At 42.0% G+C, this 16,778-nt stretch overlaps 1 protein-coding gene across 1 annotated transcript in view; it reads right to left on the reverse strand.

The window, feature by feature from the left end:
• Positions 1 to 15,155: 15,155 nt before the first annotated feature.
• ABCD1 (peroxisomal ABC transporter 1) overlaps positions 15,156 to 16,778 on the reverse strand; it is a 66,515-nt gene continuing 64,892 nt past the window's right edge. Inside the window, exons 22-26 of the mRNA XM_086496678.1 lie at positions 16,439 to 16,681; positions 16,201 to 16,358; positions 16,035 to 16,087; positions 15,744 to 15,822; positions 15,156 to 15,660 (exon numbers count right to left, since the gene is read on the reverse strand). Coding sequence (XP_086352804.1) covers positions 15,571 to 15,660; positions 15,744 to 15,822; positions 16,035 to 16,087; positions 16,201 to 16,358; positions 16,439 to 16,681 — 623 coding nt within the window. The 3' untranslated portion in view covers positions 15,156 to 15,570. The remainder of the gene's footprint in view (positions 15,661 to 15,743; positions 15,823 to 16,034; positions 16,088 to 16,200; positions 16,359 to 16,438; positions 16,682 to 16,778) is intronic.

The raw sequence follows: 16,778 nt of genomic DNA on the forward strand, positions 1-16,778 counted from the left end.
TATTGAAGTAACCTGCAAAATCAAGTTATTGCATATAATGCAGCGTACATAGAAGTCCAATTAACCGACTATCTCAACCAAGAATAAAAATACAGATATCTATTAGACAAGTCAATATAAAAAAAATTGAAACATGCACCCACACATGCTCTCATTTTGTAAGATCTTGATTTTGAAAGACACTTATTTTTTGTTACAATTGATACTAATGGTGGTGATATCGATGTTGTATTAACACAAGATAACCATTTTGTTACATATGTAAGTGAAAGGCTAAACCTAATCGACTCAAGTAAAGCACTCACAGTAAAGGAAGGCTAAACCTAATGGACTCAAGTAAAGCACTCACAGTAAAGGAAGGGAGGAGGGATAGGAAGGATGCTAGTGTTGGTGGGGCTCATGCATGCCCTTCCTACCCCTCCTTCCCTTGTCAATCAATCTCTCTTAAGGGAGACATAGGGGGAACTTGAGAGGGTTGGGGGTTGAGCTGGGGGAGGCTTTTTTTTCTTTTGGCAGGGGAGGAGGAGGAGGGGGGGGGGGGGGGGGGGGGGGGGGGTTTCAAGCGATGTGGGGGATATAGGATGATTGGGAGTGGACAAGAAATAGAGGAAGGACAACACAATGAGGTGGAAGAGAGAGAAAGAGGGAGGGAGGTAGAACGGATAGAGAAGAAGGTTGCAAATTGGAGCAATATTGGAGGAAAGGGGCTACATGGGCACTTTATGGGGTGTATAGAGAGACAAGTGGAAGGAGAAATTTTGATTGGGGGTAGTCACTTTTCAAAATGTGTATCACATCACGTGATATAATTAGAGAGGATTATTAATGGGCTAAAGCGTATACTTCTATTTATACATTAGAGGGGGATGGGGGTCTCTTTAATGGTACCATACTGTAAATAAAAAATGTATATTGGGGTATTATTAATAATGTCTAGAATGCATGTGATATAGAGAGATTGATGAGTGACCACCCTGGGGCTTTTTAGGGAAGGAGGAGGGCCACCATGAGAGGTTGGTGAACGGGATGGAGCAATCTCACTCCAACAAAAAAATTTATTTTATTTTGAGTACATCCACCACACAAATAAAGATTTCCTGTATTTGAAATTCACAATGAAGAAGAGCCTTTCAAATTTTCGTGTGCTTCTTAAAAAAACAACCTAAAAGCAATAAGAATAACAATCAAATGACCAATCGTATATCCAAAAAGAAGTCTCCAAAGTTTTTGAACAAAAACATATAAAATACCTCAAAGGCATTTGAGAGGCAATTAATCATTTTCAAAGTTATATTCTTGGACTATGCATTTGGCTCAAAAATAATGGTAATTCTTACAAAATTTTTCAATAGTTTTTGCAAGGTGCTAATTATAAGCTTGAGAACACAAGCCTATTTGGCTAGATCAAATAGCACTCACATTCAACAATCAATTTGCTTAACATTTTTGGCATGCATATAAGAGCTACAAGACATATCAAATGAATCTGCAAATGTCATGAGAGATCATAGATATGAGAAAACTCCCATCACTCTTAAAAACTTGTCCATTGGTGGACCTTGTTGATTTTATTATGGATTTTTTTAATGCCACAATTTTGTATGTATCCAATAGGACATCTTGCAAACATTTTTTGTGACATCATGCATGTGGATCTCGAATAACCTCAATGCCAAGAATGTAGGTCATCCTACTTCTATGTAAAAAATTTACTTGCATATCTTGTACAATTCTAAACAATCATTTCACTCCTTGACAATTTAATGTTAAATAATGTATTTTAGTAATTATTCAAAACTATGTTAAGTTCTTACTTGCATATCTTGTACAGCTCTGGACAATTCTTACATTCCTTGACAATTTATTGTTAAATCATGTACTTTAATAATTATTCGAAACTATGTTACTAGCTTCTTACTTGCATATCATGTACAATTCTGCACAATTCTCACCTTCCTTGACGATCTAATGTTAAATAATATATTTTAATAATTATTCAAAATATGTTACTAGCCTAAAAAATGTATTTGCATTTATTGTATGTGGAGGTATACAATAAAATACTGCTTTTCAAAGCTTAGCCTACACAGCTAAAATAGCATGTAATATTAATTATCATTGTATATTTAGCTCTTATGTATCCATCAATCAAATAATTTGAGCCAACTATTAGATGAACACAAATCGATATGCTCAAAGACATCTGCATAAAATTCAAATATTTCACATAAACCAAATCTCACCAAGAAATATTAACAATTATGGCACTTACCTTATGAAGGATTGTGGATACTCTATTTTTGGGGACTAGCATCATCTTTCACCTTTAAGAAATAGATGAAATTTTGAAAATCTCTATTCTTTAAGCATAAATATCTTGTGTACACATTTAGTGATGACCAAGTCATGCATCAATTTGATACTGGACACATAAATATATTAACCGGAATGAGAAAAAATAAATAAGAAAAACCAAGTCATGCATCAATTTGATACCAAACACATAAATATACTAACCTGAATGAGAAAAAAATAAATAAGAAAAAACTAATCTGCTAATCAATAATGTTAGCTTAAACAGAAACTTCTCTGAGACACAAATACCTCGTTTATCCAAAAACATAACTAAACAAGATAATATTGTCTTTGATATGATGGATAGACCAGTGCCTGCTTATTTTGCAATAAAAAATACCTTGTACAATGAACTCTATTCTAAATGATGCAAATGGCAATCCTAATTCAAAATATTTTGGAAACGAGTCTTTGTATTCATTGATATACGAGAACTACGACATAGCTTGAACCTAAATGGAGCAAATGGATATTTCCATCTCACAACCTTAAAACAACAATGTAAATTGAATTTGGAAATAATAGAGTAGGATAAGAATTGAAAAGAAGTTGAGAAACTCCTCTTTAGATAATTAGTGAGATAATATTCTTCGAATTTTTTCAAAAACATCATGAAACGTGCCAATTCCACAACTAAAGCAAATGGATATTTTCTATTGTATAACATCTCACAAAGTTACAACAATAATGCGGATTGAATTTAGAAATAAAAGAGTAGGAGAAAATTTGAAAAGGAGTTCGGAAACTCCTATGTAGTTGAAGTAGCTGAGAAAAAATTCTTAAAATCCCTTCAAAAGCATCATGCAACATCCTCTAAACTCGAATATTTTATGATGTTTGTTAAATTGTAGAATCTTACTATCGAGCTTTGGATGCGTGACAAGTCAACAGTCGTAATCTACAACACACAAAACCAATCCTTGCTATCCGAGTTAGTGCACTTCAGTATGTCAGCGCAACAAATGATGAGGTGCAACGAATGATTAGTGCATGACCCTTTCCTACACCATAAACACATCTTCTCATATGATTTGAACATGTAACAATTTATCATTTATACATGCATTATTAGGAAATACAAAGAAAATGTACACCGCTTCTGAGTGTAAATATTATTGAAACTACTATTAGCAGAATGAGAATTAATTATTTTCATATAGTTACTTTTACAAGTGTCCAAGTATTAAAAAAAATTCAGCCTTCAAAATAAGTTCATGATTAAATTTTTTTAGCATGCTTTGAACACAACAAGAAACTCTTGTTATGGATGACTTTGACTACGATAGCTCAAAAATATTGTCAACCTTGCTTGGTAGAGTGGACACTTTAAGAATCTTGTAACTAATGATGAAATTAGATGCTTCATTTGTAACTAATGAGTGACTACCTCATGCCATTATTCGCTTGTTATTTGTACGTGTGTGGCCCGTCCTATGGATAGCGGGAGGGAAGGAGCTCCCCAAAGAGAGAGAGAGAGAGAGAGAGAGAGAGAGAGAGAGAGAGAGAGACCTTTTCTTGCTCCAAACTCCCCATGCCACAACCTCCCTCTCTTTCTTTCTTTGCCTTGGCCTCCAATCATCCTAGAATAAGAAGAGTTACGAAAAACAATGTATGCGAGAATAAGAGAAAACTAGAATAATATATTTTTATCACCCAATATCCCAGTTTTTTCTTGTGATTGTTCCTACAACGTTAAAACTTCTCTTTTCAATAGTGTGTGTGTGTGTGTGTGTGTGTGTGTGTGTGTGTGTGAGAGAGAGAGAGAGAGAGAGAGAGGAGAGGAGAAAATTGCAATAAGCTTTTTATCAACCATGTGTGATGGTATGAATAAGAAGAGAAACTAGAATAATCTTCTTATTACCCGAGTGTAATGGATTGGTTATCTTAGTTCGGTATGGAGTCATAGCAGTCCTCAAGTTCAAGACTCATTGGATAGATCTTTGAGGTTTGTTGGAATTGTTTCTACAGCTTAAGTGTCATAAACTATAATCTTTGAGGTCTCTTGGGATTGTTCTTAAGATGCTAAAATTTCTTGTCTTCTCCTCCTCCTCCTCCTCCTCCTCCCCCTCCTCTCTCTCTCTCTCCAACAAAAAACACAACCGTTTTTTGACCTAGTAGACAGTAGTTCACTCTTTTGATCATAACTTCTTCATCCAAACTCCAATTTGGGTGATCTATAGCCTCAATCGAAGAGCACGAAGCCCTCTACACATTGATGTAAAGACAAAAAAAAATTAGAGTTATGGAAGGCATTTCTGTAACAGCATTTTCGAAGTGAATAGGTTCAAGAAAATTGACTCTCATCTCTTATTTTACATACAATGTCTTCCGGTACTCGCAAAGGTTCTTCTTCTTCAACAAGGTCCACAACCATTGTGGAAAATAATCCAAGATCTTCTAAATGTGGAGATAGCAACACAACCGCCCAACCAACGACATCGGAAAGCATGATCATGGCATACTTGGTATCATTACAAGAGACCGTAAACAAACAAAGCGAAAACTTACGAGCACTTGCAATGGAGAATGGCACACTAAGGGTTGAGAATGAGAATCTCAAGAGCACACTTGAGATGCAAACAACACGTTTGATGTAACTTGAAGAGGACGTCAAGGAATGTAAACGCTCTTTTGTGGACTTGAATGCTTTGAAGGAGCGGATGAGCAAAGTAGAACATGACCATGTATTGAAAGAGGAGAAATTCGACACCATGAGCCGGGATGTATGCGACATGAAAAATGTATGCACAAACAATTTTTGGATTGATGTACGTGATAGCAATGTGGCTTTATTCCTCACTCATGCAAGATATGGCTCAAACAAAGAATGTTGAGAATGTGGATGTGGAGGAGTTGAAGGAACGAGAGCGACGTTCCAAGAATATTTTTATTCGTGGAATTCTCAAAGAGAAGCTAGAGACACCTCCTTCTATTACCATTGTTATTAAAGATTTCTTCAAAATCCACTTTGGCATGTCCGAAGTTATGGTCTATGGAGCACATACAGTAAGGAAGCAAGGAAGCCCTCGCTCGAAAGAACGGCCAATTGTATGAACGATGCCGAATGAGACCAAGCAAAAGATTATTCTTGATAATAATTGGATCTATTTGAGGGATACAAAATGTTTTGTGTGTGAAGATCGCATTATTAAGCAACAAAATATGCGTTGCAAAGCATATGAGATAAAGAATAAGAAAAACAAGGAGATCCCTCATGAAGAAAATGTGTCCAAGGAGGAGGCAACTCCCTCAAGCAAACAGGGATGTGTGACCTATGAGAGTGAGTTACAATTGAAAATATGCTTTTGAAATTGTAATGGATACCCATGGAATGTGGGGATTGGCATTGATGAACTAACAAGCAAAGCCGATGTTGTACCTCTTATTGAAACTTGGGAGTATCATACACAAAGGATTAACGGCTTGAAGAATTACAATTTACATTCATTGATGTGGTCAAAGAATATTAAGCAACAAAGACGACAAGGAGGGGTAGCATGTATGGTTAAGAAAGGATTGGAAGATTTTGTATCAATTGTAAAAGATGGCATGTACAAACGTTATGTATGGCTGAAAATTATGACACCAAAAAGAGCACTCATTTTTGTAGCCGATTGCTACATTCCTCATCATGATTCTCCCTTTTATGCTGGCATGGATAGAGATCAATCATTTCTTGATTTAGAAGAGGACATTGTTTATTTCAAACGTGAAGGTGATGTTATTGTATTTGGAGATATGAATGCTCGCACAAAACATTGCAACATGATACTCAACAATTTGATATGCCATACATTTTAAGGGAGTTGAAGGAAGTTCACTTGTATGACCGTTCTTCAATGGATGAGAAAGAGCCGGATCATTATGGAAAGTTACTTTCACACATGTGTAATAGCGTGGGTATGCTCATTGCCAATGGTGCATCTTTGTGGAGTGGAACCAATGGATTTACATGTAGGAGACATAATGGGAATAGTGTGATTGACTATATGCTACTCTCCGAAGCCATCATGTATCACATAAAGAGTTTTGTGTTTGGCCAATGGACCCCGGAATCCGACCATCGCACCTTAAATATTAACCTTTCATATGGAGAAGCAATTAAGCATGATAATTTCAGCCAAAGAAAAGAGAAATTATCACTATGTATGGATTTCAAACGGGCACCAACGTACATTGAAATGGTTGAGCAAAAATTATGGATGAAGAAGCTTCAATATGATGCATCATTGGAAACTAAATGGGAATCTTTCAAAAAAGTTATTTTGTTCTTGTGCCGAAGAATGCTTTGCCATAAAGCATCTCCATGATATCAACAAAGATAGATCACGCAAAAGGTGGTTTGATAAAGAATGTCAAGATGCTCGAAGTCCTTGATGCAACTATGGACAAAGACAACTATCAATTTCATTTGCATGCATACAAAGCATTGATTCAAAAGAAGAGAAGAAGATGGGAAGTAAAGCAACAACTTCTTCAAGTTCAAGAAAAGGTACATGCATGTGGAAGATTTTGGAGAAACTTGAGGGGCAAGCGAGTTGAGAATTTTGGTAACTTGAGTTTTGTGGATATGTACACACATTGTAAGCAATTATATGAGCAAGTAAATGCTGAAAAAATGTCATTTTATGACTCACTCCCATGTATGTCCTTTTTTTTTTACTATTGAGGATGTATGTGGTGAGGTTGAAAAGTTGACCACTCGTAAAGCAAGAGATCTTCAAGGTATCAAGCAGGAGATGATCAAATGGACGGGAGATTTTACCCATGAGTAGATGTGTGATATATTCAACCTTGCACTTCAACATGGTATGCCTTATGATTGGAGTAATAATTGGATTAAGCCTTTGCACAAAGGAGGGGATGTAAAAAATGTAAACAACTACCGGACTATAATGATTGGGTCTCTTATGACAAAGTTGTTTGGGTGCATAATGGAAATGAAATTGAATGATTGGATTGAAGATAATGACAAGCGTGCTAAGGAACAAGCGGGTTTTCATCGATGCCATAGCACCATTGATCATCTTATCACTGTTCATGTTTTCATGGAGGAAAGTCGGTTGAAAGAAAAGCGATTGTATTATTATTTTGTGGACTTTAAGAAAGCTTTTGATATGATTCTACGTAACAATTTGTGGAGAAGGATGGAAGAACCCCAAGTGCCAAGTGAGTTTATGCTTGCGGTTTCTCGAATCTATGAAAAGATGATTTGTCAATTGCCTATGGGAAGACAAATTTTAAAAAATTTTGTAAGCACCACTGGAGTCAAACAAGGATATCCATTGTCACTAACTCTCTTTGGTCTATGCATTGATCAATTGGAATAAATGATACTTGACTTTATGCAAGAACAAGGCATTGAAGAGGTCACTATTTGCAATACGGTAATCATGCTTTTGTTGTATGCCGATGATGTAGTGCTTCTAGCACACACTTTAGAAGATGCACAAAAGCTTATGGTTGTCCTTCAGAACTTTTGCTTGCATAGTAGGCTGATTGTGAACGAATACAAGACAAAAGTTATGCTTTTGAAAACCAACCATAAGAAGAAGCCATGCATTGTGTACAACAATGAGACACTTGAAGTTGTTGAGAGCTTTAAGTACCTTAGCCTTGAGGTTCCATCCAATCACAAGTGGCATGAATGTGCTATGCATCGTTTGAAAGCGGGAAAGAGAGCATTTTATGCACTTGAGAACATGTGTAATGCGGGAAACATCAAGTGTTGGGTTCGCAAGAAGTATCTTTTTTATGCATTGGTGACATCGGTTCTTCTTTATGGAGTTGAAGTGTGGGACGGGAGCATCTCAAAGTCTACTTGGAAAGAGTTTGAGAATATCCAAAAGCGTTTTCTTACAAACTTTCTCCAAGTGAAGACACAAACACCATAAATGCTCCTACTTCTTGAGTCGGGATGTCTTCCAATTGAGGTTATGTGCATGGAAAGGATTGTGGAGTACATGATAAAGATGCGTCAAAACCCCTCACATCGACTTCTTACAATTGCATGGGACACAAGCAAAAAAGTTCAAAAGACGCATAAAAGCAAGATCTTGAGCACGGGATGGATGCAAGACATAAAGAAGTGGTTTTGGAGATGGGATACATTACATTTGCTACATGATGCTTCAATTGACTCCCAAGTGAATGAAGCTTTTCTACAACGCCAATGTATTACGGCTTGAGAGAAATCCGATGGGTCACCCTTCATACATTACACCACCCATGTTGCCTCCAACTACAAAATTATGTTCTTCGTTGAAAGAGGAAACCATACTCACACTTACATGCTTGAGCCTATCCCCTTGTCGGCGATACGCACTACCACAGCCATTTGGCTTAGCTCCCATTTCCTTCGATGCAAGATAGGACATTGGGGCAATGGAGAAGAGTCAAATCGACTATGCACATTATGCTCACTGCAAGTTCAAGAGTCTAAGTACCACATACTACTAGAGTGCTCAACTTTTGGTCACATCCGAACTTGCTTCTCTCACACTTTCAGCCATAACTTAGACCTACACACTTACCTCTCCCAGCCAAAGTTTGGGCTCTACATTGCAACTCTCATCACCGCAATTTTGGAGCATCAAATCACTCATCAACCATACACATACTACATCACATGTAACTTTGATCCCATAGGTCATATTTGACCTCCGAAGACGATAATAAAATCTCTCTCAATCTCTCTCTCTCTCTCTCTCTCTCTCTCTCTCTCTCTCTCTGGGGCTTGATCAAATAAGATCAAATAAGTGTTCAACGTGTGTGCGAACAAATAAGTGGTGTATTTGAGTTTCCTTGGCTTGCATCTTGCATCGGGCAGCCCCACTTACCCCTGCTCGTAGCGAGAGAGAGAGAGAGAGGGGGGGGCGGGGGGGGGGGGGGGGGGGGGGGGGGGGGGGGGGGGGGTTGCACCGTGGACGCCTCCCTCTTAGCAGCGTGAGCCAGCTAGGGCAGAGCTTGGGATGTGGTCACAAAACATCAACCAATGGTGCCTCTCTCTCTCTCTCTCCTCTCTCTCTCTCTCTCTCTCTCTCTCTCCTCTCTCTCTCTCTCTCTCTCTCTCAAACACACACACACACACACACACCACAGTGGCAATGCATACAGATAGCTAATGTCCAAGATCGGAGACTTCAAGCCATAGCTTATACCACGGTCGGACCAAGAAAAAAGCCGATGGAACTACTAGTCCCTCTGCAAACAGCCGAGGGACTTCGTGCATCCACGATGGTGGGGGACCATGAGACTGTTGCCGAATTGTCTTGTACGGATGCCCGCCATAGCTGTGGTGCTTCCTTGCCCCCCCTCCCCCCCCCACCACACACACACACACACACACACAAAGTCGGAGCCTCTCCACCAAGCACCACCACCTTGCCCTATGGACAGGGGGAGGAAGGGAGCTCCGCAAGAGAGAGAGAGAGAGAGAGAGAGAGAGAGAGAGAGAGAGAGAGAGAGAGAGAGAGAGAGAAATGAAATGAAATGAAATGTGATATTAACGTCTTCAAAAGGCCATAATGACCTATGAGACCCGAAAGTTACAAAGTGGTGGATCAGATACAAAGTCAGAGTAACAAAATAACCTAACAACAGTACAAAACAAAGATATATACTATGGGGTCCTAAGTTGATCGATGTGAACCAAGCAAAAGACTAAGCAAAAAATGGGCGGCTTGTTGGGATAGCTGAATCACAAGAGATCTAGCATCGGTCAAGGCGAATCTCATCAATTTCCTCCATGGTTAGTAGTCTGACCGGGCGTCGTGCATGCCTGGCCAGCGTGCTCCGAATTTTCTGTCGTAGCCTCCGTCGATGCTGTGTAGTTCTTCGCAGTCGCGGGCACCTGGATTTTCCAAGTTCAATCGCTCAGTCAATCAGTGTGCCTCTGGTGTGAGACGAGGGGGAGCTCTACTATGGGAGTGGCTCTTGCGGCTGTCCCGTGTCTGCTCTGAAGAAGTCTGTGATCCGTCTTTGAGATTGGCTAGCCTCACCATTCATCGGGCTATCTCTGTGGCTGCGCAGCTCGAGCAAGAACAAACCCAGACATCTCTGATCTTCGTATCCCATGACTCTTGAGAGTGATCCAAAACCTTCTCTGAACAAGCAATGGAAGCGGCCTCGTATCTCGTAGTAGACGGGGCAGCGACATGTATAGTGTAGCTCTATCTCAGGTTCCATGTTACACAAGGGACATGTCCTGTCCTCTACTGGTACTCCGCTGTATCTCCCCGTCTCAATCCGCAACTGGTGAGAAGATGTGTGTAACTGGCCAATAGCACATCGTATCCCATGAGACAAGTGGGTATCCATGTATCTGGGTCTCGCCACAAAACCATCTTCCGTAAGCTGGAGAAGATGGTCTTTGTAAAAAGCCATCTTCGTGCCCAATTCCTGTGCTGGTTGTATCCATGTCCTTCTGGTGTCTAGCTGGGTCAGGTCTTGGCGTATGAGCTTGGTGATCTCTGACTGTGTAAGGGTGAGAGATGGTGCATCCAATGAGTAATGGAATGGTGGCAGTCGGTCTATGCTGAACCCATGTGCCTGAAACCATGATGTCATCTCCCCATACCAGCATGTTGTATCTCCTTATATGGCTAACTGTCAAGAGGATTCAAGTGCTATCCGAGCATATCTGTCTCTAGGAAGTGCCCATGTGCCGTTTATGAAGGAGACTGATCTGGTGAGCGCCTCCACCACAAGTGGGGGGGCCGCTAGCTCTGCTCGGATAATGGCCCGTGGTACTGATGCCTTGGCTCTAATGAGCTGCGAGATCATAGAGACAAGAGGTTTCTCCATGTTCCCCCATCCGTCTAAGCAACCCGTCCTCCCGTGGTGATCCAGTGAAGGACCCCATATCTCGGTTCCATAGAGCAACGCTCAAGCCACCAAGGTGTCAAAACGCCAGAGCTTCGTCCAGGGCTCCTGAAACTGAACCTGCGAACACATCCTCTCCAATCTACCCAATGCTACGTGGGCTCTAGTAAGTCTGGTTTCTGTTGCTCTTTTGAGTGAGAATGTAGGTCCGCTAAAAACCACTCCAAGGTAAGTGTAAGTGTCTGTGTACTCCACAGTCTCCTAGCCGTATGTGAGTGTAGGTGCTGACCTCCTGATCCACTGTGGGGTGGTATTAAACACCATAACCTTGGTTTTACCCAGGTTGACAGACAAACCACTTTCGTGGGCAAACGTATGCAGAGCATCCAATTGACGTTGCATTCCCTTTGGGGATTCGGAGATCAACACTATGTCATCAGCATATAACAAAAGTGGAATTTATGTCCCTGCCAACTGAGCACCTTTATCCCCATCGTTGTCAATGTAGTCAGAAATCTCATCCACATACATACCGAAAAGAGTGGGAGAGAGCGGGCAACCCTACTTCACCCCAATAGTGGAGTGAACCGGTGTAGAAAGTCCCTCCGGGGTGCGTACATGCCCTACTACTGATCTGTACAATGCCATGATCCCCCAAATGAGTTATGTGGGTACTCCCATTTCCTGTAATCTGCGCATCAGTCTAGCTCTGGGTACCGTGTCGAAAGCTTTGCGGAAGTCCACAAAGCTACAATAGATCCGTCTCCCATGAGATCTACCTTCCTCGATGATGGCCCTGAGTGTTAGGATATGGTCCAGAGTAGAGAAGCCTCTCCTGAATCCTGCCTGCCCAGTTGCACGTATTCCTTCCACTGCCCATCTACTCAGCTGTTGCTCAAGAATGGATACATACAACCGTGCCAGTGAGTGCCCGATCATAATAGTGCGATAATTCCCAGGTTCCATGGGGTCTCCTGATTTGAAGATAGGTACGATTGTAGATAGGCTCCAAGTGTCCGATAGGCCCTCACACATGGCACGGTTAAACATAACTGCTAGAAGCTCTGCTAGTAGGTCTTTGGCATGCATGAAATGCTCAGCTACTAGGCCCTCATGATCATATGATCTCCCAGTCTTCATCCTCTCAATGGCTTTCTTAACCATCTCAGCATGAAAAAGACACATGTATGTGGGCATGGGTCGGGGGGGTTGGGGAGGGGCGGTTGTTCAGGTACTGTGTACAAAGATGATGCGTACTGACCCCAGGTCTCTGTGGAGGAAATAGCAGGGGGGGGGGGGCTGCTCATGAAAGAGCCGCCACGCCTCACGCGAGTCTTGACTCAAGAATAGCTGATATAGATCCTGCTCGAGTCTAGCCAAAAAAGCCCTCTTCTTCCGCCACAACAGGCGTCGGAAGTCCATCTGTGACTGTCTGTGAGTGACGTCCCCCAACAGCACCTTTCTCTGAAGTCTGGCTCTAGTCTGGCGGCACTCCTCATCGTACCAGCTGTTCTGAGGCATGCTCCCAAATCGACGGCTCTACTCAGGCTGGGTGTGTGGGTATGCTTCAGCTGCTGCCTCATGTAATGTCTGTGTCAGTATAGTAGTTAGCTCCTCCAGAGGTCGCCCCGGGTCCTCAGTGCATAGGCGTCTGTAGATCCGTCCATGTATACAGAGTCCGTCTCCCTTGTGAATGTGTAGCGAGTAGGGACTGCTACTCGTGGCCTGTGTGCTGCACTGAAATGGAAGGAGATGGTCATTGTCACCAGAGAATGATCCACCGCCACCCCGACCGATCTAAGCCCAACTGTGAGATCCTCGATACTAGAGATGAGATTCGGTTGTGCCATGACATAGTCCACTGTGCTGGCTCCATGTTTGTGTGGGAAGCATGTAAAGCCTCCTGCAGCAGGAAATCTCTGTAGGCCGTTCAAGATGGCCAATCCATGTGCAGTGCCCATGTCTATCAAGTGTCGCCCATACTCAGTATATTCCATATCGTGTGATAGTCTGGAAAGGCCCGTCTCCGCCACATCTATCTCTCTTAGCATCTCCTCTGAAGGATCATAAAACAGTGCCTGGTGATGGGCAGTCCTAGCATTGAAGTCCCCAAGGATGATAATGTCACCGTCCCTAGAGAACTCCCATATGTCATCATCCAAAATAGAGAAAGGGGACTGTCCTTTGGGTGGTGCATAAACTGATGTACTCGGGGGAAAGTAACAAATAGCTAGATAGAGGTATCTGCCTGTCTCTGCTTTCAATCTCACCCACATGTACCTAGCCTGCTCGTCCCTGCGGGCTATATGTATCAGTGGCTACAGATCCTCTCTAAATAATACTACCACTCCTCCCGAGCCCCGCCCTCTGTGCTCTGAGCGTGTCTCCTGTCTATAGGTTGTCTCCCACCTAAATCCACTTATGTGAGGCATGGATTGCCCAGAGGCCTGGTGTGTCTCAGAGTAGAAGATGATATCTCTTCCAGTAAAGCTATCCTCAAAAGCACCCACATCAAGAGGCATAGATCCATTGCAGTTCTAGGCAGCTACTTTGAGTGTGGTCCCATAAGTCTCGCACCGTCATGTGGAGCGTCGCTCAAGTATTACCACTTTTCCGTCTCAATAAAAAGCGATCTTGCCTTTTTCCCTTGCCGCTCTAATCTCCGACATTACTTCCTACATATGAGTGATTTGCGAGAGGGTGAGATCATCCCCAAGAAAGATGCCAGTCTCTTTAAGAGTTGGTCTTTTCTTCAAGAATGACTTATTTGCTTCCATGGAGGGAAAACGGAGGATGAGTGCTCTTTCTTTTGAGGTTTCTCCACTACCTCCATTTTTCTTTATGTTGCCCACTCTCCATGCCCTTGTGTGTGTCGGCTCATGAATCCCCATCAAGGTTGTGAGTTCTTTTACTTCTTCGTCCACATTGCCTTTGTCTTTAAGACCGCAAATTCTCACATGTAAAGCGCACACCCTTCTCCTCTGCTCCTCCTCTAGTGTCTGATTAATGATGTTGTTGGGTGTGGACATGGGCGTTATCTCCTTGTCTTTTCCTTTCTTGGCCACCTTGATCCATTTCTCGGCTTCGTCTGCCTTCTGTTGGGTTTTGGTAAGAACATCCACCCAAGAAGTCGTCATTTCTTTGTGCTGTTCTTCTCCCTCTTTGATGGCCCGTACTTGTTCCTTGATCGTGTTGATTTCTTCAATTACTGAGGGTTGCAGTTTGCTCTCTTCCAGTGTGTTTCTTGATCGGGCTTCGACGAGTTCTTTCTTGAGTGACGTGATCTCTTCCTCTTGGGCCGTCACTCGATCTTCCAACGTGCTTATCTTGCTCTCTTGGATCAGCACACGTCCTTCGAGAATGTTTATTGCGCCCCAGAGATTGCGGTTCATCTTGTTGATGGTCTTCGTCATTTTCTCTTTGCATTTTCGAATGGCATCCTCTAGGGGGGTCGGCTTTTTCGTTCGTCTTCCTCATGTTTGATCACCGTCCGCAAGGAGGTTAGATGCGCATGTGCACCCACTCTAGCGGCAGGCACGGCACTGGATGTACGTGTGCACCCACACTGGCGGCGATCGCGACGAGTGGCGGAGCGCGAGGCGGTGTGGCCCGGTGCCCTCAATATGTTCAGCTGTGTGTGCACGCGCGCCTCGAAAACAAAAGTGAAGGGGGGGGCGGGGAGGGGGGTAGAAATAAGAGAGAGAGAGAGAGAGAGAGAGAGAGAGAGAGAGAGAGAGAGACCGACCCTTTTATTGCTCCGGACTTCTCTCTTTCTTTCTTTGCCTTGGCCTCCACTCCCCCCTCCAATCCCTCTCCTTATACCACGTGGCAGGGGCCTCCTAGGTGCATTAGTTACAATATAATATAATATAAAATAATACGAATGTGTGTTGCATTAACAACTCAAAATGGAAAGGAAGCTCTTTAATCATATATCTTGGAGAGTCTTTCCTTTCCTAAAATAGTACAACGCGAAATGGTTGGAAACTATGGTCTTTTCATTAAGGTATTCCATTAGAGGTCACTGGCTCCAAAAAGCAAATATTAAATGGGGAAGTGGATCGGAATTGGAAGTATACATTTGCATCCGAATCCACTACTGCTGTACAGTCTGATTATGTTCAAAAATCTTCCCTTTTGTATACTTATTTCTGCTTAAAGGAATGGGACTTGCTCTACTGACATCGATAAATAAAACCAACAGGGAATTTTTACAACCTTCATTTTGAAGGACTCTTCTTCTTTACATTCTATTCTAAGGCCTGACTATGCAGAATGGCCTTGAAATGCTATCCTGGGGGGACGGAAAGAGGACGATATGGATGAGGTTTTGCTGCCTTGCAATCAATTTGATTGGTGCCGTTTGCCTTCAAGAAGTAATACATCTCGGTATCATTCAGCTTTGATAGAACGGAGTTCCCAACCACCTTCCCCATCGACAAGTTTCAACTCCATAGAGTGAAAAGGAATGAGTGCCGGTCGCTGAAAACAAAGTTTACACAGCTCAGCATCAGCATCATCATGCAAAAACAACAAACGCATTCATCATCAGCCTTATTACTTACTTGGGAGATCGTTACAACGGTTATACCCATACTACTTGCAAGCTTGTAGAGATGCTCTTCCACATCCACACTTGTAGCACTTCATACAAATTACACCAGAAAATTGTGATTAAGCACCAATGATACAGAAAAACAGACCCAAAAAAAAAAAAACGCAAAACGTCGTAGGAACAATCCCAAGAAACCTGAGAGAGAGAGAGAGAGAGAGAGACAGAGATAGAGACAGAGAGAGAGCAAAAAAGAAAAAAAAAACAGAAAACAAAAAAGAAACCAGTACCAAACAGCACTTACTTGGTGCATTCATCCAGAATTCCATACTTCGGCTGATGGAAAAAAAGTCGAGCCTGACAAGAATCAAATCCCTTAGAATGCCAGGTAGTGAACTAGCAGAAAAAACCTTGATAGGCAATCCATTATTAAGAAAAAACGTTGAAGTCAACTCAAGAGTTGCACACACCATGCCCAGTCGCTGCTGCTCTCCTAAGGAAAGCATATCCTCCCAATTTACAGTAGTATCCCATCCTCCTTCGCGCTCATGCAAGTAAACAAGTCGTACATCTTGCAGTGTGGCAAGTAGCCTTTGATCAAGTAGCTGCAAAGCTTGCTCTCTATTGCCTGTTTAAGATGTAGACAATTAATACTGCTTTGCATCAATAGAATTCTAAGGTACACACACACTTGATGATGCAAGCTACCTTCTTTGTATGCTTGTGAAACCTTAGCAATTGCCTCATCCAAGGTTAATGGATATATAATCTGATCCCGAAGTGTCCCTAAAGCTGTGTAAGGATGCTGCGGTACATAAAATATCTCTTGGCTAAGACCCATTTTGTGGTGACTGTAAAAAGAGGCACTCGGCTTTGCGATAGTGCCACTTGCACTTGGCCATAATCCACCAAGCACTCGAAACAAGGAGCTTTTGCCAGAGCCATTTGGACCTGTAGACTTTGTGTATCAGATTTCCATTCAAATAACCTCTTCAATCATGTCGTTGAGGAATATCCCGTCCCTCTCCTGGCAAAAGAACTAGACAAA

The sequence above is a fragment of the Adiantum capillus-veneris genome, chromosome 23, assembly GCF_014529385.1.
Source record: "Adiantum capillus-veneris isolate H3 chromosome 23, ASM1452938v2, whole genome shotgun sequence".
Lineage (NCBI taxonomy): Eukaryota > Viridiplantae > Streptophyta > Polypodiopsida > Polypodiales > Pteridaceae > Adiantum > Adiantum capillus-veneris.